The sequence below is a fragment of the Aspergillus lucknowensis genome (assembly GCF_044049455.1).
Source record: "Aspergillus lucknowensis strain CBS 449.75 chromosome Unknown BJX67scaffold_22, whole genome shotgun sequence".
Taxonomy (NCBI): domain Eukaryota; kingdom Fungi; phylum Ascomycota; class Eurotiomycetes; order Eurotiales; family Aspergillaceae; genus Aspergillus; species Aspergillus lucknowensis.
The window spans coordinates 252,436-273,686 of NW_027263566.1; the positions used below are offsets into that span (position 1 = coordinate 252,436).

Sequence of the window (21,251 nt, forward strand, 5' to 3'; positions counted from 1 at the left end):
GGCTTGCCAGCGACTGTGGCGTTCACTAGCCCGTCCGTGCAGGTGGCTTTGCCGGGGTGTCACATGCTCCGGTGTTTTCGAGGCGCGCGCCAAAGCCCTTCCGCCTTTTGTGGTGTTGTCATTTGTCGCGTGGATTGAATTCTTGGACACCATTCATAGCCTGCTTTGATTTTACATCGCATTATATATATATTTGCAATGCCGAAGCGAAAAGCCGCCACTGGGCTTTCTGCCTTGGTGGGGTCCGACGATGAGGATATTATGCAACCTAATGCCGCCCAACCGCAAAGCGAGCGTCCGACGAAGAAGGCGCGAGGAAGACCTCGATCGAAATCGGCAGAAATGAAGCCGCCTGTGAAATTGAATGCTCAACCTGTTGCTGCAGCACCCCAGGAAAGCGAAGCGACGACGAGGAAAACTACGAGAAGGGGGCGTCCCAAGGGAAGCAGAAGTTCGGAACAGATGGCGGCGCATGACGACGATGAAAACAAGGATGGGTCAGCGCGCGACGGGCAGGATGGCCTGGCTCAGGAAATGGATGGCAAAGATGAGACAAGCACGTCGCGTCCTTCTACAAAGTCGACAAAGGCAATAAAAGCAGCCGGCGGTCGCGGGAGGAGAAAGACTGACGCCCAGAGGGAGCTCAAAACCGACGGCGAATTCGAATATACCCCGAAAAGTACGCGACAGCAGAAAGACATTGGGAAGTCTGAGGAGCTTCCAGAGCCACGAACCCGAACGCGACGAAAGTCTTTAACAGGCGCAAAGGAGGGCGCAAAGCGGGCTACATCACAAGCTGAGGATACGGTACAGGATGTTATTGACGAGACAATAATTGAGGAAGAACTTCCAGAGACTCAGCCTGCGCCCATGTCACCTGTGAAGCGGAAACAATCCTCATCGCAGGCTTTGCAAAGCTCTCCGTCAAAGAGAAAGTCCGGAGGAGAGGATGACAAAATTAGCGGCGAGCCTGAGCTGAGGCGGAGGCTTGGTGACCTGACTAAAAAGTACGACACTCTAGAGAATCGATATCGCAATTTGAAGGATATTGGAATTGTTGAGGCAAACGCAAACGTGGAGAAGCTTAAAAAGCAGTGCGAGGCAATGACGACGGGTGTGTCCATTCGAAAAATTCTGGGTTGGTATCTGCTAAGATAGTCTCTAGCATCGAACAACTTGATCTCGTCCCTCAAAGCGGAACTGGAGGCGCAAAAAGCTCTGGGTCAGAAGAGCCGCGCGCTTCAAAAGCAACTACGTGAACGAGATGCGGAGTTGGCGAAATTGACATCAGAAGCAGAACAATCGTCTGGTCAACTAGCCGCAGCTCAGTCAGAAGTTAAGGCGCTACAGACAAAACTTGCTGCCGCTCGCAATACAGCAGCCACGCTTGAACAAGCTGCGCTCAAGGCCCCCGGAAGCGCCATGAAAAGTGGTAATGCTAGCAGATCTAATGCTGCGGCCACAGTTGAAGCGACACAGGCGGCGCAGTTTGCGCAGCTGAAGGAAGAACTCTATAGCGACCTCACAGGGCTTATAATCCGTGACGTGAAGCAGAGGGACGAAGATAGCTTATATGACTGTATCCAGACGGGCGTAAATGGGAGTAAGCGATGACGGTCCCCTTCCCCAGCCGCGATCTTCTCTGACTTCGTCCAGCTCTTCACTTCAAGCTTGCCGTTCCCCACGTGTCGTCAGCAAATTTTGAGACTGCAGAGTTCCAATACATTCCCCTTTTGGATGAAAATCGGGACCGAGACTTGGTCGATATCCTGCCCGAATATCTTACTGTGGACATCACTTTTGTCCGCCAGCAGGCATCGAAGTTCTACACCCGTGTCATCGATGCACTCACGAAACGACGGGCAAGCCAGGGAAATTGATGTCGATTGGGCTACTTTATTCTTTTCTTTCTTTCTTTTATTTTCTGGATTTGGTCTATTCTTGTGGTGAAATGCCGACGAACCGGATTTTGGAGAATTGCAAAGCATTCATTGGAGTTAGGAAGGAGGGGAGGGCGTTTGGCTTTGGTCATGAATAGTAGCTCAGGGAGATCCGGAAGAATGGGCACTACTAGTAGTTGTGCTATTACTGTCTGCCATTCTGCGCAATTCACTCTTCAAACGGAACGAGGGGCTTGACGTGTTCCATCATAAACAATATCTTGTCTGAAAGTTCTCGCCAGGGCCAAGCTAAGCTTTGGAGGGTGGAGGCGTGCCGTGCTGAGATCCGAGTCTCTGATTGGCTGGAGCCCTCTCCCCCCCAAGTTCCCCGAAGCTCCTCAGGACCTTTGGGAAAAAAGTGCCATCTGGTCCAAAGAGAAAGGCAAAAAGGACTCGGAGCTCAAGCTGTCGATGCTGCTCCCGAGGATATCGTCTGGTGTCATTAGCACGGCACTCTCTTTCCTTCCCTTATTCTGCTCCATTCTTCTTAATTGTACTTGACTTATCTCCCTACGAAATCAGTTCTCTCTTTCTCTCCATCTGTTTCCTCCTCGCGGGGGCGCTGGGAGAAGGGAATCATGGCACGCCTCGGTCGGAGGGGGTTTCTCACCCTGGCGGTGGTATTCCACCTCATCTACGCATACTCAATTTTCGATATTTATTTCGTTAGCCCGATTGTCAGCGGAATGAGCTCGTTCCGCGTGGAGCGAGAGCCTGGTGCCGACGCCCCAGCTCAGCGACTTGTTCTGTTTGTTGCCGATGGGTTGCGCGCAGACAAAGCCTTTCAGGCGCTACCTGACCCGGACGACCCTGCGGGTGAAGACGCCAACCCTGTTCACCTCGCGCCCTTCATTCGATCCCGCGCTCTTTCCCACGGCACCTTCGGTATCTCCCATACCCGTGTCCCTACCGAGTCGCGACCTGGCCATGTTGCGCTGATCGCCGGGCTATATGAAGATGTTTCTGCCGTTACTACAGGCTGGAAATTGAACCCGGTGAACTTCGATAGCGTCTTCAACCGAAGCAGACATACATGGAGCTGGGGGAGTCCGGATATCCTTCTGATGTTCAAAGAAGGCGGTGTTCCAGGGAGAATTGATGCGGATACGTACGGTGAGGAGGCGGAGGACTTCACAGCTGACGCAACAGCCCTGGACACTTGGGTGTTTGAGCGGGTGAAGGAGTTGTTTGAGTCTGCCAAGAACGACCTGGAGCTGGATGCGGAGTTGCGTGAGGATAAGGTGGTCTTCTTTTTGCATCTTCTTGGGCTTGATACTACAGGTCACTCTTATCGTCCGTACTCTAAGGAGTATCTGCGCAATATTAAACTAGTCGATGAGGGAGTCAAGGAGATCTCCAAACTCGTGGAAAATTTCTATGGCGACGACAAGACAGCATTCGTCTTCACTGCGGATCACGGCATGAGTGATTGGGGTAGCCATGGAGATGGCCATCCTGATAACACGAGGACACCGCTCGTCGTCTGGGGATCCGGTGTTGCAGCGCCAAAGAAACCTGAGGATGGCACCCTCTCAGGCCATGAAGACGGCGTCTCGTCTGACTGGGGCTTGCACAGCGTTTTGCGAAACGATGTTGCGCAGGCAGATGTTGCGGCCCTCATGGCTTATTTGGTTGGACTCGACTTTCCCACTAATTCTGTCGGTCAAGTTCCCCTAGAGTATATTAGTGGCACGCCTAGGGAGAAGGCTTTGGCTGCTTTTGCAAATACACAGGGGATCCTTGAAATGTACCGCATCAAAGAGGAACAGAAGAAGTTTGCGCTGCTCCGATATAAGCCGTTTAAGCCTCTAGCAGACGGCCCTGGATATTCGGTGGAGAAGCGCCTCGAAATGATCCAAAAGCTTATTGATAACGGTTCCTACGAGGATGCGATCGAAAACTCCGCTGCGTTGTTTGTAACAGCGTTGGAGGGGCTTCGCTATCTCCAGACTTATGACTGGCTTTTTCTGAGGACCATCGTCACTCTAGGGTACCTAGGGTGGATTGCGTTTGCTCTCACAACCGTCATTGACCTCCATGTTCTCCACGGTGCTTCAGAAAGCAACCGAACGATAACTAGTACGATATTTTTCTCTTCAGCCTTGGTGGCGCTTTTTTCGGTTTTTCTTTACCAGGGATCGTCCTGGAGATATTACTTCTATGGCTTCTTCCCGATATTTTTCTGGGAACAGGTGTTTTCGCATAGAAAGGCATTTCTTGCCGGTCGCGAGATTTTACTCGGCCATGTCCGCTCAGTAGGCGAGCATTTCTCATTCGGGTTTCAGTTGCTGATATTTGTGGGTGTTTTGGAAGCTTTGGTATGCTATGATCTCTCATTATGGAGACAACACTAACCAGAGGATTTACAGGTGCATTCGTATTTCCAGAGAGAAATCTACACCCTTTGCTTCATTTTGGGCGCTTTTTGGCCACTGTTTTATGGGGTCGAGTTTTTGAAACAGCATACCGAACTTTGCGGCACTTGGGCCACTGGCTGTCTTCTCATGAGTACTTTCACCCTGCTGCCTGCCAACAAGGTTGAAGATGTCAGCACAATGTAAGTGTACCTTGGTCTGCCGGTTACACCCGAGTCACTGCAATCTGACGTTTAGCAGAACTTACGGCGCAGCGTTGATGCTCCTTACTGGCTTACTGTACCTATTGTTTGAGGATGACATTCTGGGGCCTAGCCACCAACCCATTGCGGTCTCCCGAAACGGCTCGCGAGTCATCATGGGAATGCAGGTATGGACAGTCCTTATTCGCCATGGGATAACAAGCGTCCTCGCGAGACTGAGTCAGTATTTCGGTATTTGATGTGGACTGACATATAATAGCTTGGCGTCGTTGTACTCGCGCTGATCGTTACGAGGTCAAGTGTGGCTTCTCTCCAAGCAAAACAGGGTCTTCCACTTGGGAACCAAGTCGTCGGTTGGATTGTCCTTGGTATGTAGCTAACGGGGCTCCTCCGTTTACGTCTTATCCATTTGTTCCCCAGATCGCTGATACCCCTTAGTGGCCTCGCTCTTACTACCGTTCTTTCACCGACTATATCCTAATAGCCACTACCTGCACCGTCTGATGATCCTCTTCCTGACGTTTTCGCCCACATTTATCATTCTCACCATTTCATACGAGGGTCTATTCTACTTCGTGTTCTGTATGACGTTGATTACTTGGGTTCGGTTAGAGCATGCTACGTACGTCCATACTACCGTACCTCCTGCTAAGCAAGATTTGCGGACGTCTTTGCCACCAAAAAAGGGACGCATGAACGCCATCACGGTTGTCGAAGGTGAAACATATCGATTCCGCACGCTCAGCGTTTCAGATGCCCGTGTAGCCCTGTTCTTCTTCGTCCTCTTGCAATCTGCCTTCTTCAGTACCGGCAACATCGCATCGGTATCCTCGTTCTCTCTCGACAGTGTTTACCGACTCATTCCGGTGTTCAACCCCTTTCCCCAGGGCGCCTTGCTGATCTTCAAGATTCTTATACCGTTCGCGATTATCAGCGCCAATCTCGGCATTCTCAATCGCCGTTTAGAGGTGGCGCCAAGTGCTCTATTCATGGTGGTTATGGCCATCTCTGATGTCATGACCCTAAACTTCTTCTACATGGTTCGGGACGAGGGTTCCTGGCTCGATATTGGTACTACTATTAGTCACTTTCTTATTGCAAGTGGCTTGTGTACGTTTGTTGCTGGCCTTGAGTTCCTCAGCGAGATCTTCATTCGCGGGGTAGAATTTGGACCCCACGTTGGCGCTATTACGGCTTCTCTGGCTGGCAGCGTTAATGGGACTGTCTCGGAGGACCTTAAAAGTATCCCCGACGGACCTGGAAGCGTGGAATGAATAATAATGAGGTCGGTCGACCAGCGGTTCCGTCTGGGCTGCCGTGCACGCGACAACAGCCCCCTCCCAGCTTTCCAGCTTTATGAAATGTACATGTCTGATAAAGATAGGAACCTTGTTGATAACTTGATTCTCCTTGATTCATTCCACCGCTCTTTCGGGATCTCCTTGGGTTAGGGTTAGCGTGCGAGAAAGAACTCCGACTCGGACTTCCTTCCACACACTGAAAGGGGCTGCTTTCAACTCTAATGGTCAATAATAAAAACGGTCGATGTCCTGTTGACTCCAAAAATTGCTTCTTCGAGTATTATCCTCCGCACAATCTGCATTGCTCTTCGTTTGACAACTCTGCTTTTTCGCAAGGGTGCGTGCCGCTCGGCATCCATGGATCTCCTCCGCAGATGCAGTAGAAATAGCCGAGGTATCACGAGGATGCGCGGTGACGACGCTTCATTTGGATGAGGCTCCACCGCCCAGACCACATCTTTTGCTGACTAGGCTGAGACCGGTTTGTATCGCGAGTCTGGCCGTTGTTTGAACCCGACAATCTCAGCTCCTTGACTGCTTGTTGCGTTGCCTCCCCCACTGGATGTCTCGGTCTTTCGGCGCTAGGACCATCTTTGATTGCATCCCGGCACTTCCGGGGAAGGATTCAGGAACAGCTGTCTTTTGAACACACCCTGACTTCTGCATTGACTTGCCCCGCGGGGAATCCCGGCCTAAAATGGAAGGGATTGCGAAACTGGGGTTCCGATTGGCCTTTCTTCCAGGTTGTTTTCGGCAGTCGAGGTGCATGCGAGCAAGGTATGCCATCCTTAAGACGGGCTTTTCAAATCCCGCATATCTTGATCTTCGAGGGCAGGCCTGTCAAATTATCGGTTTCTTTCGTTTTCAATTGAGCAAGGCGAATGACGGAGTCTCAGGTCGTCGACCCGTGTCCTCCCGTGCAGCTCAGCTGAGCATGGAGAGAACTCGAAGCATCGACCACTGGAAGGATGTACTCGGGTCCAAAGTGTCTGCCCTCTTCAAACACGGGCGAAGGCTCTATTATTGAACCATTGAGAACTAAGTAAGTAGAAGACAAGCACGCGGAGGGGCCAACAAGATTCGATAATCGACATGATGGATCATGGCGGACCCCGGCATCTGCTTTCCCTGCTTGGTTCCCATCTTGATAATCTTGATAAATTGGCAATCCAGCACCATTACCGTGGGCTTCAAGTCACACAGCACGAGATTTGAGCCATGAATCTGTGATGTCAGCCTCTCCTGTGCATTCGAGTCGCACATCACAACGCTCTTAACCTCTCGCATCCCCGTAAGCGTGACTACTCGGAGTGCCTAAAACCCGGACTCTCGTTGGGCCACAAAGTGCTGTCGAGGGATCTCAGCAGTCATCTTTATCTCGCACCAAGGCCCAGGCAGGGCAAGCGTGTCAGGTCCCGGTGTTTCAACCCCAACCTACCTGTGGAGTTCCGATGTGCTGCAGATCTGAGAGTCGTCACCTGATTTCTGGATAGATTGAAGACGCCTATGGCCTATTTCTGTTCTGGCCGTTGGGTTTCCGGGTTTCCGTGGCGGTGACTATCTGTGCTTCCGAAGATGACTTGGTTTCGAGAAATTCGATTTCGCGAAAAAGACCTGTGTCATCCCTGCAATTCTCCTTGACATATCGGGGGTTTCGCACGTCGAATAGGTTTAATTTTGCGCGTTCAAATATTCCCCTAGAAAACGATGCTGCGTGTAGTGAGTCCTCCGTTTCGAGCGCCTCGAAAATTGGGAATAAGAGATTGGGCTCTCCACTGGCGGCGGGTTGGGAAGAAAGCGCATTCAAAAGGCATTGGGACCTTTCACCGCTGTAAAACAGTCTCTGCTGTGATGTCAGGGCACAAAGGCCTTGTGATGAGACAAGGAAGCATCAGATCATCGAGACTGGGGGTCGAGAAACCTAAATGTCCTCGTGCAGGTCGAGGCAAAGACTCAAGGATCCCGACCGAGGCATAAACTGGAGCCCTACAACGGCGTGCAGAAGCACACTCCTCCGCCTCCACCAAGACCCTGTGGCAGAAATGATGAACCCTCGCTGGACAAGAGCAATTCCTCATCGACTTCGAGCGTCTCAGGTCTCAAGTTTTAAGATGGTGTGCAAGAGCTTCTCCACATCAAATCTTCACTGCGACTCGGCAGGGCTGTCCCAGTCTATTGCCACTCCCCACAATTTCCTGCTTCCACCAAACAGCAAGAGGATTCTTCTTCAAGGATCATTTCTTTCTTGCTGCGACTCATTCTTCGTCTGGCATCCCTCGATTTGGCGCACTCTAATCGATTATTCCTGCAATTTAGAGCATTGTTTTTCTTCCCCGCCTTCCAGAAGTGCAACCGGTTCGTTCGCGCAATCCTCTGGAACCCCCCGTTAGTTCCGGGATTTTCTCTCCCCTCCATCACCTCCTGTAGTGACCCTCTCCTCTTTCCCCTTTCCTGTGACCACTGACGGCTCCATCCACAGTTGGGTGGCGTTTGGTTCGTTGCTTTCTCCAGTCATTGCGCTGTGCCGCCCCGTGGGATTGCTCGACCCCGAAGGTGCTGCTGGCCCCGGTCCCGCTAACCCCCGTATTCCGCCCTTCTTTCTCCTCCAGCGCCATAGGCTACAGCCTTCTGCGCACCTTTTCACCTGTAACAAACCCAACGCACAAGAGGGCTTTTCCAAGTTTCATCGATCTTCTGTATCATTTGTCAGATCCTCTTACCTTAAACTTCCACCTTTCTATTGTTTTATCTTTCGCGACGCCATCGCTCTTTTCTTTTTCTTGACTCCACGGATTGCACTATTTCCAACCTCGAATCGTCTCGCCCGAGAATCCTGTGGATTCCTTTTAATCCTCGTCTTGCACACATTTCCTGTCCTCTCGATTTTCTCTGGATGGATGCTTTTTGGCCATGAGCACGACAGCAGGTCAAAAGTTCATAGATCCAGCAGCTTCTAAAGCCAGCCCGACTCCAAGTACAGCGGGCTCAACGGGTACTTCAGGAATAGCTGTCCGTTCAGGAGCAAACGGCCAAATGAGTTTTAGAAGGTATGTATCATCGACGCTCGCTCTGCCCTTCGATTCTCGCGTTGTGGAGGTTTTCGAGCCTGGACGCGGGGTCAGGGTGAGCACTGAGAAGAATCAGTGCTCGCCACCCTGGGTTCACGCCTGGGCCAGAAAATTGAAAATCGCGGGCGAGGTTGCGGGAAGAGAGACTTGAAGATGGCAGAATTTCTTCTGACGCTTTTTTATACAGACAACGTGCGTCGCGTGCTTGTGAGGTACGTCCACTTTCTCCTCCCAAGGTGACGCGAAGCTTTTGCAGCCTCGGCACCTCGGCCCATCGCAGCTTTGGCGGTGCTCCAGCTTGCGGTGTTCCTGTTGAGTGCTTGATGGGGAACCTCCCAACCCTGGTGCTTTTATTCATGAATTTTGACTGACACTTGTTTTGTTCGCTCTTGTTGAAGACCTGCCATGCGCGAAAAGTGAGTTCCGCCTTCTCCCGGGTTGCGACCGTGGTCACCCTATCCAAATAGCTATCTAAACCCCTCTTTCTCGATGAGCAGGTTCGTTGTGATGCTGCCAGCCTAGGTGTGCCATGCACCAACTGTGTCGCCTTCTCGATCGAATGCAGAATCCCTACACCGAAACGCAAAAAAAATCAAACGAAGTCGAACGAGACCGGCGAGTATGTCGAGTACCCCACTCCCTTCTACCTACCTCACAATTATTGACTTTAATCTCGCTCCGTCAACAGTATCGACGACGCCGATGACAAATCCCAGAGCCAGGATAAACGCGAAGATTCCGTCCCCAGAGCTGGCAAAGATGCGTTCGGTTACCAGAGCAATCCCATGGCTGTCGACGGTATGCCTGTGACGACGCTTACAGAAACCCAAGCCGCAGAGCAAGCATCCCACAATTCAAGTTACGCCCAGTTTATGAAACCGAAATTTGCCCGGGCACCAATCAAGGAAGCTGGAAGGGTCGCATACTTGGGCGAGTCGTCAAACCTCTCGCTTTTAGTTCAGGATCGCCATGGAATGACGGATGTCGTACATTACCCCTTGCCCCCCAACATCCGGGGATCACGAGCGAGAATCACCGATTTAGATAACCTCGAACTCGACATCCTTCACCAACGCGGCGCATTTTTACTCCCACCGAAGCCGTTATGTGACGAGCTTGTCGACGCTTACTTCAAGTGGGTCGCACCGGTTGTTCCTATCGTCAACCGCAGCCGCTTCATGCGCCAATATCGTGATCCCAAAAATCCTCCTTCACTGCTTCTACTGCAAGCAATTCTCCTAGCTGGTTCGAGGGTTTGTACCAACCCGCAGTTGATGGACGCTAATGGCTCGACCACCCCGGCCGCGATGACTTTCTATAAGCGAGCGAAAGCTCTGTATGACGCTAATTATGAAGATGACCGAGTCACAATTGTCCAGGCTTTGGTCCTCCTCGGCTGGTACTGGGAGGGCCCTGAAGGTTGGTGTCAACGCGCCTTTGGGACCGTCGGAATTTACTGATCTGTCTCAGATGTTACGAAGAACGTCTTCTACTGGACGAGGGTTGCAATGGTCGTTGCACAGGGTTCCGGCATGCACCGCAGGTAAGGGCACGCGGATAACGCTAACATACAAGCATTGGCTGACGGTAACAGCGTGGAGTCGTCACAACTCAGCAAGCCCGACAAGAGGCTGTGGAAGCGGATTTGGTGGACACTTTTCACACGAGATCGATCTGTCGCCGTGGCCTTGGGACGTCCGATCGGTATCAATACCGACGATGCGGACGTTGGCATGTTGACAGAGGACGATTTCATTGAAGACGAGATCGATATGGCCGCGGAGCTACCACCAGACCCGGTTCACGTGCAGTTTTTCTTGCAATACGTCAAACTCTGCGAGATCATGGGCTTGGTCCTCTCACAGCAGTATTCAGTAGCGTCCAAATCTCGCCGTATGAATGCGATGGATCTTACCCACTCCGACATGGCACTTGCAGACTGGCTCCAGAATTGTCCCAAGGAGGTGTGCTGGCAGCGGCAGCGCCACCACTTCTGGGCGGCTCTTCTTCATGCCAATTATTAGTAAGTAACAGACGGGGTAGCTGTGTTTCAATTTGCTTACCATACACAGCACAACTCTTTGCCTTTTACATAGAGCTCACATGCCTCCTGCCTCATCGGTTCCGAGTAGCTATCGTGTCGAGGAAATGGCATATCCGTCGCGAACTATCGCCTTCCAGGCTGCTGGAATGATCACCTCGATTGTCGAGAATTTGGCGACGCATAGCGAAATTCGCTACACCCCCGCATTCATGTACGTTTGGATTCGGGTGGAGTTCAGTTCGCTGTTCAGGCTAACAAACAAACAGTGTCTACAGTCTTTTCTCCGCTCTAATCATGCACGTTTACCAGATGCGATCGTCTGTGCCTTCGGTCGTGGCCACATGTCAGGAGAGGATCAACGTTTGCATGCAGGCGCTCAAAGATGTTTCCAAGGTCTGGCTTGTGGCAAAGATGGTGCATACCCTTTTCGAGTCTATCTTGGGCAACAAAGCCCTAGAAGAACGCCTCCAGAAAGCCGCAGGCAAGAGGCATCAACGAGTAAAGCACGACTCGAATCAGCCGAGTCAACATGCATCTAGAAGACCAGATCCCCCGGCAAAGCGTAAGTTTGACGATATGGATCTTTCTCTGCCCAATGGTGGCCCCACACCTCCGGTATCATATGAGCGTTCTCGCCCTCAGACACCCGCCGCAACTCCGTCGAGGGAACTTGGGCAGTCTACTTTGCCCTTGCCTCAAGGCTCACCTAGTCTCACCAAAGATGGCCTCCCTGGAACAGGCAATTCGCGCGCAAATACCCGCCAAACGACTCCTTTCAATAACCAATTCTCCTTGCCTGCAACTCCCCCTGATCTGTTCCTTGTTACGCGCACCTCCCCTAATCTTTCACCTTCTCTCTGGGAGAACTTCCAGCCTGATCAGCTATTCCCTGATGGCACAGCGATCTTCCCGGAGCTTACCTCTCCCCAGAGCGCGGCAGTTGACCCCCAACTTCAGATGCAATCGCAATTACAGGCTCATGGCCTGGATCAGCGGCCGATGGTACCCCAGCATATACCTGCTCGAACTTCTTTGTCTGGTACTCAAGGAAGCCCGGAGATTATGTCCAGTATGCCTGCCGGGATCGGTATACAAGGCCAACAGCCGCAACAAATCTACGGCATGGATCCCCAGCAAACATGGATGCAAGGTCTAGACCCAACTGTCGCGGGAGCGGCAATTGATCACGCAAGCCAAGATGACAACTGGAGCAGTAGCTCTCGCAGTGGCCCAACCGCCCCCACGACCTTAAACGTGGAAGACTGGTACGTCGACCTCCGCCTACGAGAGAAACCCGCAATTGCTCACCAATTTCTTGCCAGGTTCCAATTCTTCGGCATTAATGGCAGCTTCGGCGAAATGGCAGCTTGAGCTGGTCTTGAGCTGTATAACAACCCCGTCGAGGTTTAATCTTTTTTCCTGATGTTGTTTTGGGTGTTTAGTAGTTCCAAGGCGGGCAGGATGACTACACGTGTCGCTGTTTCCATTGACTTTAGTTCCCAGAGCAGGCGTTGTCCTACCATCACCAGCTGTGTAATGGTGTCGTCGATTCTTGCCGACATCGCGATTTCTGGCACGGGAAAACCACTTTACCACTGGCTTTTCTTTGCTACTACTACGGAAATGATTGTACACTTACGGAAGAGCCTCGATGACATGTTCCTGACAGGAAAGGCTTTGCGAAGACGTACGGCCCAGGAGTACGAGGGCGGAGGAAACCTCCAAGTGATGTGCATTATGAAGTGTGACGGCAGATTTGAAGTCAGGGTTCTACTGGCCCTCTCTGTATATATAGGAGGAAAATTTTTCTGTGTTCCTTTACTCTTCAAGGGGATTATAAAATTAAAAGAGAAACTCAGTCGTCTGGATGCTGTCCTCTCGTTGTTAACTAAAGCTGATGCCTCAGGTGTCTAAGTCTTTGTTTGGCCTAGTGGATGACGACATCTTCCCCTTCGTCTGCTTGCCAATCAGAGTCCGTCAAGGACTATGACTAAAGTCCATCCCCATTGTCGGCATCGGCTGAAGTCTGACTCTTTGGGGGAAAATATCAATCTGTCTGTTCATATCCTTTCTCTTTCATTGTCGGGTCATTTTCAAGCATTGCTTTTTGACCAACCTGCCACCAATCTCAACCCCAAATCCCCATCCCCCGCGCTTCTCTCAACTCTCATCTCTCTTTTCCCGCCTCCCCTCCGCCTTTCCGTCCCCGCAGCGATGTCGGCCTCCAGCACCCTGAAAAAGGCATTCCCCCAACTTGACGCCGAGGGCCATAATCTGCCCCCATCCCCAGCTCCCTCTAGTCCTCATGGAAGCAGACGATACAATATTGCCACGGAGCTTGTCTATACCGAGAGCAATGACCAGTACAATGCCAGCAGCGTTCCAATCTACCAGGTACACTAACAAAACCCCGCTCTACTTGCTTCAGCTGAGAGGAACTGCATTCTTTCTTGACATTTGTATGCGAAATGGGGCTAATGGATGGCTTTTAGAGCGCGACTTTCAAACAGCCATCCCATGAAGGAGGAGGAGAGTATGACTACACACGCTCTGGCAACCCAACTAGAACACACCTCGAACGACACTTAGCCAAAATTATGTCCGCCCAGCGCGCACTTGTCGTGTCCTCCGGTATGGCGGCTCTGGATGTGATTACGCGCCTTCTTCGGCCCGGAGACGAGGTGGTGACAGGTGACGACCTGTACGGCGGCACCAACCGTCTTCTCAAGTACCTATCAACCAACGGTGGCATCATTGTGCACCATGTTGACACCACCAACCCGGACACAGTGAAGGCAGTCATAAATGATAAAACTACAATGGTTCTACTAGAAACCCCAACCAACCCTCTGATCAAGGTCGTCGATATCCCCACAATCGCAACCGCGGCACATGAAGCGAATCCCCGTTCTCTGGTCTGTGTGGACAACACCATGATGTCCCCTCTCCTTCTTAACCCCCTCGAGCTGGGGGCAGATATTGTCTACGAGAGCGGAACAAAGTACCTCTCCGGTCACCACGACGTCATGGCGGGCGTCATCGCGGTCAACGATCTCAACCTCGGTGACCGGCTCTACTTCCCCATCAACGCCTCCGGCTGTGGATTATCTCCCTTTGACTCATGGCTACTCATGCGTGGCGTGAAGACACTCAAGGTCCGCATGGATCAGCAGCAAGCGAACGCGCAGCGTATTGCTGAGTTCCTTGAATCACACGGCTTCAAAGTGCGGTACCCCGGGCTGAAATCCCATCCTCAGTACGAGCTTCACCACTCTATGGCACGAGGCGCCGGAGCTGTGCTCTCGTTCGAGACGGGCGACGTGGCTGTTAGCGAGCGCATTGTAGAGAACGCGAAGTTGTGGGCCATCAGCGTCAGCTTCGGTTGTGTCAACAGTTTGATCAGCTTGCCTTGCCGGATGAGTCATGCCAGTATCGACGCGAAGACGCGACAGGAGCGTGCAATGCCTGAGGACCTGATCCGACTGTGTGTTGGTATTGAGGATGCAGATGATCTCATTGATGATTTGAGGCGAGCGGTAAGTTTCTGGCCCCCTGGGTAAGCTGAGACCAAGACTGATATTTGTCTACAGCTGGTGCAAGCTGGCGCTGTGAATGTCACACTCGAGGGTATCGAGGCAAACACGTCACAAACAGCGTCGACATAGAAGTATAGAGCGACGAGTAGTACACCTAAAATATCTCTCTTTTTAACGTGTGGCGGAAATATGGCGTTAGGAGTCTGTGCTTATAAAATGAATCTTGGGATCTTCGGAGGGCCGGCATCGGAGTTGGTTCCGACCCGGCCCAGTCTCCTCCGCATCTCACTCTCTCCAACTAATGACAAAAATAATGCCTCAACACCTCAGTTCTCGCTCTTCTTGTCGTACCATTCGCTTCTAGTCCACGACAGACAGCTGGAATTACAGCTGCTTAATTCGTTTCTTCTCTCTTTCATGCACATAGACCATTCATCAGACTCGCTTCTCGAATGACCAGCCCCAAGTTCCTGGCTATCTTCCTATCTTTCTTCTCCAATTCACGGTGATTATGCCAGGAGCTCTCCCCCAAGATGTACCACCTCTTCCGCGGATTCCAGCACGGGTCTCGCAAGACAAGACATGGAACACAAACCGCCTAGCCGCTCGCTTCGGTGCCGACATCGTCAGCGCCGCGACGGCTGGAGCTCTAACATGCCCTGTTATCACCGTAATCGACCGGTTCGTACATCGAATCTTGAATATTTGCCCAGTTGACTGGAAGCTAACATGAAACAATCAACCAGTGCAATTATTGAAAAAGCCGCCAAGGGCATCCCCATCCGCCAAACAATCACCTCTGCAACCCGGTCCATCCTCTCCCACCCCTCAGGCTTCTTCCTCAGCACACCCTTCCTCCTAATCTACACCCTCTACACGTCGACATACCTCACCGCCAACACAATCGACACCGTCACCTCAACATTCCGGGATAAGCCGTTCTCATCCGTTTTCGCAGGCCCGGCGAAGTTCATCACCACCACGGCGGTGAATATGGGAATATGCGTGTACAAGGATGCGCGGTTCGCGAAGATTTTCGGCGCGAAGCCAGCTCCCTCATCCCCGCAAATCAATCCTTCTTCCACAACGAGTGCGGGAACAGGAACAGGAGCAGGAACAGGGATGGCCCCAGCATCATGCCACCCGTCCGGAACGGGCGCGCTCAAAGTGCCACGAATCTCATACGCGCTCTTCTGCATGCGCGATAGCATCACGATCTTCGCATCGTTCAACGTCCCCTCGCTAATCGCGCCCTCTATACCGGACTCCATTGCCGCCACGCCCGGGATGAAAGCTGCCATTGCGCAGTTCAGCTGTCCAGCGCTCATGCAGTTCGCGAGTACGCCGATGCATCTGCTTGGTCTGGACTTGTATAACCGGCAGCCACCGGGTGGGCTGGGATGGCGTGAGCGTGTGTCGAGGATAAGGAGGGATTATGTGCCAAGTTGTTTTGCGAGGATGGGGAAAATTGTCCCGGCTTACGGGGTTGGCGGTGTGGTTAACGTGCGGTTGAGGGCGGGATTGATGGGGTATCTTGAGGGGTTGGATTCGTGAGGCTCTCATCTAGCCTTGGGAGTTCTCGATGATATTGGGGCTTTTCTTTGGGTTGTGACTTACTTGACTTGACGACACTCCACTCATAGACGGCGTTTGCGTTGGGGCTGGCGTTTTGGGTAGCGTTAGATCTAGATTGTATCTTGCTTGGATTTTCTCATCATTAGATACACGTATAGCGATATATAGGGACCTGAGTAATATTTATTTCTCTCTGAATGTGTTGATTGTCGCATCTCATCACTAAGTCTTTTATCTATGGAGTGTCAACCGCAGGTCACCCAGCAATGGACCACGCGCGGGTCGGAGCACTGGGTCTTCCTTGCGTTTAGTTGAATATCCACCGATGCTAATCTGCGTTTTGGATACGCCGGCTCATGGTACAACATTCGTGTTTTGCCAAGGTGTCTGTCATAACAGGATAACGAGGCTGGGCCAGATCCTGCAAGGTTGCAAGATACAATCCAGGACTGAAGACGAGTTTGCTGGCCTCCCAGAAACCACTGGCTAATTGACGAATGGCGCCGAGCGATTTTGATTTCTTGAGTTTAGATCCCGCCCTGCGTTTGATGAGCCACAATGTTGCCCTTCAGCTCGGTGCCTTGGAGAACGGCTGGAGTTCAGTCAACCGCGATACCTCGCGCCCAACACCCTTCGGCCGTCAAATCAGGCGCAATTGTCCCGCTGGTATTCTTCGGATGCATCGTTCAACATGCGCCTCAACGTCATGCTTCCTCTCGCGGGAGTCCAGACATGTTAAACGTGGCGGTGTCAGCAAACTGAAGGACCCTAGTCTGCCCAAACATAGAGACCAAGAAGACGGCTGTGCCTGAGCGCGGATGATTCTCTGGCCGGAGCTGGATCGAAAGCTGGTGGGAACTAAACTCTTTTAAGACACAATCCGCGCCGAGCGATCGGCGGAAGCCAAGTTTCTTTGGCGCCTGCGCCCCGAGTGTTTGTCGGAGCTGGGGTATAAAGAGGTCGGTCCAAGCCAGGGGAGATGGGTGTCTGGATACACTCAATTCAGCATTCAGCGGCATCAATATCAAATCATTACGTCTTCTCTATCTTCAGCTCAAACCAAAAAAAAAAGTCGAAATGAACAAGCCCACTCTTGCATTCTTCGGCGCAACTGGTGGCTGCACCGTCGCATGTCTTGGCCCTGCTCTTCAGGATGGATATAACTGTGTTGCGCGTATGTTCTCCCTCACCTCCGAAGTAAAATGACACTTATACTGATCGATCAGTGGCCCGAACACCGAAGAAACTCACCGACCTCCTCATCAGCAGAGGCATCCCCCAATCAACCATCTCCACACACCTAACCATCATCGAGGGCTCAACAACAGACGTGAACGCCGTAACCCGCACCCTGTTCCCCGAGAACCTCCCCCAACCGGACATGATCATCTCCGGCGTCGGCGGCGCCCCGGACTTCTCCAACCCCATATCCCCCAAGTTCATCGGGAAGACAGTCTGCCAAGACACAGTCCGGAATATCCTCAGCGCCCTGCGCGAGGCCACCAGGACGGCCGAGAAGGCGGGGGAGGGGAAGAAAAAGCCCGTACTCGTCTGCATTTCGTCAACGGGGCTGACGAAGGAGCGCGATATCCCGCTTGCCATGGTCCCGCTGTACAACTGGGGTCTGAAGGTTCCGCATGCGGATAAGCGGGTGATGGAGGGGATAGTCTTCGAGGAGATTGCGAGGCCCGAGGGGGAGCGGGTGATTCGGGATTATGTGCTGGTTCGGCCGAGTTTTCTTACGAACGGGGCGAGTCAGCCTGGGAAGGTGAGGATTTTGAAGGGGAAGGGGGAGGGCCAGAATACGGCTGTTGGCATTGCTTGTCCGTTTGTTGGGTATACGATTTGTCGGGATGATGTGGGTGGGTTTATGTATGGGTTGGTGAAGGAGCTTGATGGCGAGATAGATGGGAAGGAAGGGTATTTTGGGAGTGTTGTTTCGATTTCTCATTAGTCGACCTGCTTGTCGATGGTATCGGATTGGACGTTATTGGCGTTTCTGTGAGATCGGGGCTGATGTTGAACTGTGTTTATGCGGCGGCTTATGGTTTTTCTAGCCTTTGATAGTATGCATTAATCAACTCTTCAATTATCGTTGTACTCCGCCTCTATATACTCTTAAATACATAGCATAAGAAGGAATGGTAGGGTAATCAGTGCCTCGCTAAATAAAAGCGCTCACGCAGTATATGCATATCCAGAAAATTCGGAAGTCGACCTCTTTATGTAGAAGCTTCAAGCTATATAATGCTTGTGTTTTGAAACCCTAGTTGGGACTGGATCAGTAGTAGCATTGCGAGGGTTAATAAGTGCCATTCTTATGCACGGTCGTCTCCGTGACGATGGGATATCATGCTGGTTTCATGTTGCTATATTGCTACGACTTGGAATATTCAAGAGACCCTTTTCATAATGAGAACCCCAACACCTGAGCCTTGAGGCTTCAAACCGCTCACCACCTAAACAAAATAGTCAGCAAGTCACCCTCACCCTGCGGAATGAAAAAATCACAGGCAGTGGCTGTATTGGTAGAGATGATAGGGTCAACTTACGAAAAGGTCTCTGAATGCAAATACACCTCCTCGCCCTTCGAACTCCCCCTCAATATCCTGCTTTGCTCATTCGCCGCCGCACTTCTCACATCATCGAGCATAGACGAGGGCCCGCACGCAAATATGGCTGTTCGCTTCGCTGATTCTGTCGTGGTCGCGATGATTCCGGGAATATTGGGGCGGCCCGTTTGGAATGTGCTGGGATCTTCCTCTCCTTCGTCATTCTCGCTTTTATCGGAATGGTCCTTCTCAAGCGGGCGGGAGATCGAGAGAGACGAGGTGGAAGTTGGGAGTGCCCGCACGTCGGATGTAGCGGTGGTGGTGGTGGTGGTAGCGATGGCCGTCTTCTCAGGGTCTACGCCGCCGGTAAAACTTCGCTTGTCGCCGTCATTCGAAGTGAGATGAATCGAGACCGAGATATCCGCATTCCCCTCAAGACCATACCTCTCGCGCAAGACCCAAGTCTCACGACGATACCACCGCGCAATCGCCCTCGACCTCGTCGCAAACACCACACGGATCGCCCCATAACCCTGCTCCCCCCCCTCTCTCCGTGCCTCCGTCTTCTTGTAAACCCTCAGTGCCTCCTCAAACACAGGCAGCGAGAACCCGCCGCCCGACCCGCCTGTGATAATAGCGACAGACTCGAACCGACTCAAGATCCCCGTGTCGATGCCGCCGTACGGCCCCTCGACGAAAACAGTATGCGCCATCCCTGGATGCTGAGCGGCAATGTGCGCCAGTCGCCCCGTGATCCCGTCTCTCGGCTTGACGTAGAAGACCATCTCGTTTGCGTTCCTTGTTTCTCGCGAGTTTTGCGAGGAGGAGGAGATTGTGAAGGGGTGGGATGTGAGGACGTGCAGGCCCTGGAGTAGTCCTAGTTTGCGAGATGGGACGAAGCGGAGGAAGACGTGTTGGCCGGGTTTCCAGGTCATGACGGTTGGGAGCTTGATTTGGAGGAGGGCGTTGGAGGGGAGGAGGGTTAGGGTTGCGGATTTGCGTTGGAAGTGGTTTATTAAATGGGTGCGGAGGAAGGCAAAGAGCAGGCAGGCTGTGTAGATGGTTACTGCGGCGATGATGTAGTCCCTATCATGGTTCGTGTCTTCTTAGCTTGGAGATGGGAAGAGAAGGGGGGGAGGGCGTTACCAGGAGGTTAGGCGGAAGTCGCAGTGGAAGAAGAGGAAGAGGATAAAGACAAGAGCGATTAGGAAGTGTGTTGGTTTGAAGAATTCGTAGTATCGGTTTCTGGGACTCATTAGACACTCTTGTTGTCTTCCCATATAGCAGGAAGAAGACATACCGTATAGGCGACAACGACATGAAGGTCAAGTACGTCTGCGCAAGCAACGCAACAACACCCGTCCAGTAGAAAACGCTAGTATCCCATTCCGATTCCATATTGCCAATGCTTATGTTATAAACGATAAACGGAAAGGTGTGGACCAATGCCAGAACGAACATGGCGTAGCTGGTCCAGTGGTGGAAGACCTGCACTTGGTTAGTGGATATACTCCTTTGCACTGGGAAGTGGCATACCTGAAGCTTTTCGTGCGGTACGCCTGTTATTGCGGAGATCAAATTGGCCTTTACGCTGAGCGCTCTGTTTCTCTTAGTATTTTCTCCTGATGCTTGCATGTACTGGTAGAGCATATCAACTCACAGCACGAACGGCAGCAGAGCAATAGCGATCCACCCAGACCTCGTCGCAATCGGCGGACTCCCACCAAAGCTAACAGTCGCCGTATTTGGCCAATAGTACGGTCTCGGACCCAGGGTCATCGCTGTCGCAGCCAAACTTGTCAGTACGGTTCAATCTGCGCTACACCACAACACTGTAGCTGAGCAGAAGAACGAAAGAGAAAGAAATCCACCTACCAGAGAAAAACACCACCCCAACTGATATCAAGAGTACCACACCCAGCGAGGCATATGAATATCCCAGCGCCGGAACACCCAGCACCGGAAACCGAACCCCCCTATACGCCAGAAACCGCCCAGCGGCGGTCGACCGCCGCCATACTGGGTTCTTTCGAGCCCAGGCGGGCGCATAACGCGCAGCGAAATGGATAATCGCAAAGACAGCGACTGTCGCGCAGAGGAAGTAGGTTGTGTTTAGCGCGTAGACATGGTCTGCTTCGTACCTGTGAGTGAATCAAGGCTGTTCGTTAGGGTTTGGTTGATCGACAGAAGTCTGCTGGGAACGCGGAATCAGATACCAATATCTCCAGTGCCCGCGACGGTAGACACATTGCTCAGCCGTCAATGTGCATTCATCTGCTCGAGAGGAGTGGAGCATGACGGGCTGATCCAGCCATGGTGTACCAGAGGGGACTTCCTCTGCATCGTGCGCGGGGTGCATCATTCTGGATGGGTATTCCAGGACTCTCCGACGACGGCCAAATTTTCAGCACACAAATTTTCAGCGCGAGAGAATTGGTCGTGGTTTGGATGCTACGATTGCTACTATTATTCTCTTCGACGCCGTCTGTCCTCTGCGGAACTATGGGCGTGGGCCATCTCCAGAAAACCTTCTCAAATGTCCGCATCGTCTGCATCCTTCCGGCCTATCAGCGTTCTTTGAGGCTTTGGGCGGAGATTGACTTGCTTCTGATTGGCGAGAGTTTTGCTGTTTGCAAACCCTCTTCTGGTGAGCGACT

The 21,251-nt window shown here is 52.1% G+C and overlaps 7 protein-coding genes across 7 annotated transcripts; 6 read left to right on the top strand and 1 right to left on the bottom strand.

The window, feature by feature from the left end:
• The first annotated feature begins 128 nt into the window (after positions 1-128).
• BJX67DRAFT_354266 (putative chromosome segregation protein (Pcs1)) lies at positions 129-2,307 on the top strand. The gene is made up of 3 exons (XM_071029199.1): positions 129-1,114; positions 1,166-1,603; positions 1,657-2,307. Exons 1-3 carry the CDS (start codon positions 199-201, stop codon positions 1,878-1,880), a joined length of 1,578 nt encoding a protein of 525 aa, XP_070885862.1. The 5' UTR covers positions 129-198; the 3' UTR covers positions 1,881-2,307.
• Positions 2,194-5,916, top strand: BJX67DRAFT_119457 (mannose-ethanolamine phosphotransferase MCD4). Its single transcript, XM_071024412.1, has 5 exons — positions 2,194-4,258; positions 4,310-4,497; positions 4,556-4,685; positions 4,778-4,886; positions 4,957-5,916. Exons 1-5 carry the CDS (start codon positions 2,519-2,521, stop codon positions 5,790-5,792), a joined length of 3,003 nt encoding a protein of 1,000 aa, XP_070885863.1. The 5' UTR covers positions 2,194-2,518; the 3' UTR covers positions 5,793-5,916.
• Positions 5,917-8,582: 2,666 nt separating this feature from the next.
• farA (CeGAL family transcription factor) lies at positions 8,583-12,320 on the top strand. Its single transcript, XM_071024413.1, has 10 exons — positions 8,583-8,866; positions 9,075-9,099; positions 9,286-9,303; positions 9,385-9,506; positions 9,576-10,306; positions 10,358-10,430; positions 10,482-10,910; positions 10,960-11,142; positions 11,198-12,196; positions 12,254-12,320. Exons 1-10 carry the CDS (start codon positions 8,730-8,732, stop codon positions 12,300-12,302), a joined length of 2,766 nt encoding a protein of 921 aa, XP_070885864.1. The 5' UTR covers positions 8,583-8,729; the 3' UTR covers positions 12,303-12,320.
• A 598-nt stretch (positions 12,321-12,918) lies between these two features.
• BJX67DRAFT_354276 (cystathionine beta-lyase STR3) lies at positions 12,919-14,787 on the top strand. The gene is made up of 3 exons (XM_071029200.1): positions 12,919-13,325; positions 13,424-14,467; positions 14,522-14,787. The coding sequence occupies exons 1-3, from the start codon at positions 13,146-13,148 to the stop codon at positions 14,594-14,596; spliced, it is 1,299 nt and encodes a 432-aa protein (XP_070885865.1). The 5' UTR covers positions 12,919-13,145; the 3' UTR covers positions 14,597-14,787.
• Positions 14,788-16,247, top strand: BJX67DRAFT_354277 (uncharacterized protein). Its single transcript, XM_071029201.1, has 2 exons — positions 14,788-15,148; positions 15,214-16,247. Exons 1-2 carry the CDS (start codon positions 14,979-14,981, stop codon positions 16,019-16,021), a joined length of 978 nt encoding a protein of 325 aa, XP_070885866.1. The 5' UTR covers positions 14,788-14,978; the 3' UTR covers positions 16,022-16,247.
• A 672-nt stretch (positions 16,248-16,919) lies between these two features.
• On the top strand, positions 16,920-18,142 carry BJX67DRAFT_354280 (uncharacterized protein). Its single transcript, XM_071029202.1, has 2 exons — positions 16,920-17,216; positions 17,269-18,142. Exons 1-2 carry the CDS (start codon positions 17,120-17,122, stop codon positions 17,994-17,996), a joined length of 825 nt encoding a protein of 274 aa, XP_070885867.1. The 5' UTR covers positions 16,920-17,119; the 3' UTR covers positions 17,997-18,142.
• A 448-nt stretch (positions 18,143-18,590) lies between these two features.
• BJX67DRAFT_381520 (ferric reductase like transmembrane component-domain-containing protein) lies at positions 18,591-20,956 on the bottom strand (the record flags this gene model as incomplete). Its single annotated transcript, XM_071033029.1, has 7 exons — positions 18,591-19,680; positions 19,741-19,839; positions 19,895-20,082; positions 20,131-20,194; positions 20,255-20,375; positions 20,470-20,735; positions 20,811-20,956. The coding sequence occupies 7 exons, from the start codon at positions 20,954-20,956 to the stop codon at positions 18,591-18,593; spliced, it is 1,974 nt and encodes a 657-aa protein (XP_070885868.1).
• Positions 20,957-21,251: the final 295 nt, after the last annotated feature.

Excerpts from the sequence above, each read along its gene's own strand:
- BJX67DRAFT_354277 (XM_071029201.1), top strand. The coding sequence starts at position 14,979 with ATGCCAGGAGCTCTCCCCCAAGATGTACCACCTCTTCCGCGGATTCCA. Across the intron at positions 15,149-15,213 it reads GTTATCACCGTAATCGACCG|TGCAATTATTGAAAAAGCCG; the intron begins GTTCGTACATCG and ends ACAATCAACCAG.
- BJX67DRAFT_354276 (XM_071029200.1), top strand. The coding sequence starts at position 13,146 with ATGTCGGCCTCCAGCACCCTGAAAAAGGCATTCCCCCAACTTGACGCC. Across the intron at positions 13,326-13,423 it reads GCAGCGTTCCAATCTACCAG|AGCGCGACTTTCAAACAGCC; the intron begins GTACACTAACAA and ends GATGGCTTTTAG. Across the intron at positions 14,468-14,521 it reads TTGATGATTTGAGGCGAGCG|CTGGTGCAAGCTGGCGCTGT; the intron begins GTAAGTTTCTGG and ends ATTTGTCTACAG.
- BJX67DRAFT_354266 (XM_071029199.1), top strand. The coding sequence starts at position 199 with ATGCCGAAGCGAAAAGCCGCCACTGGGCTTTCTGCCTTGGTGGGGTCC. Across the intron at positions 1,115-1,165 it reads GTGCGAGGCAATGACGACGG|CATCGAACAACTTGATCTCG; the intron begins GTGTGTCCATTC and ends GATAGTCTCTAG. Across the intron at positions 1,604-1,656 it reads CCAGACGGGCGTAAATGGGA|CTCTTCACTTCAAGCTTGCC; the intron begins GTAAGCGATGAC and ends GACTTCGTCCAG.
- BJX67DRAFT_119457 (XM_071024412.1), top strand. The coding sequence starts at position 2,519 with ATGGCACGCCTCGGTCGGAGGGGGTTTCTCACCCTGGCGGTGGTATTC. Across the intron at positions 4,686-4,777 it reads GAGTCATCATGGGAATGCAG|CTTGGCGTCGTTGTACTCGC; the intron begins GTATGGACAGTC and ends GACATATAATAG. Across the intron at positions 4,887-4,956 it reads CGTCGGTTGGATTGTCCTTG|TGGCCTCGCTCTTACTACCG; the intron begins GTATGTAGCTAA and ends GATACCCCTTAG.
- BJX67DRAFT_354280 (XM_071029202.1), top strand. The coding sequence starts at position 17,120 with ATGAACAAGCCCACTCTTGCATTCTTCGGCGCAACTGGTGGCTGCACC. Across the intron at positions 17,217-17,268 it reads TGGATATAACTGTGTTGCGC|TGGCCCGAACACCGAAGAAA; the intron begins GTATGTTCTCCC and ends CTGATCGATCAG.
- farA (XM_071024413.1), top strand. The coding sequence starts at position 8,730 with ATGAGCACGACAGCAGGTCAAAAGTTCATAGATCCAGCAGCTTCTAAA. Across the intron at positions 9,507-9,575 it reads AAGTCGAACGAGACCGGCGA|TATCGACGACGCCGATGACA; the intron begins GTATGTCGAGTA and ends CTCCGTCAACAG. Across the intron at positions 12,197-12,253 it reads ACCTTAAACGTGGAAGACTG|GTTCCAATTCTTCGGCATTA; the intron begins GTACGTCGACCT and ends ATTTCTTGCCAG.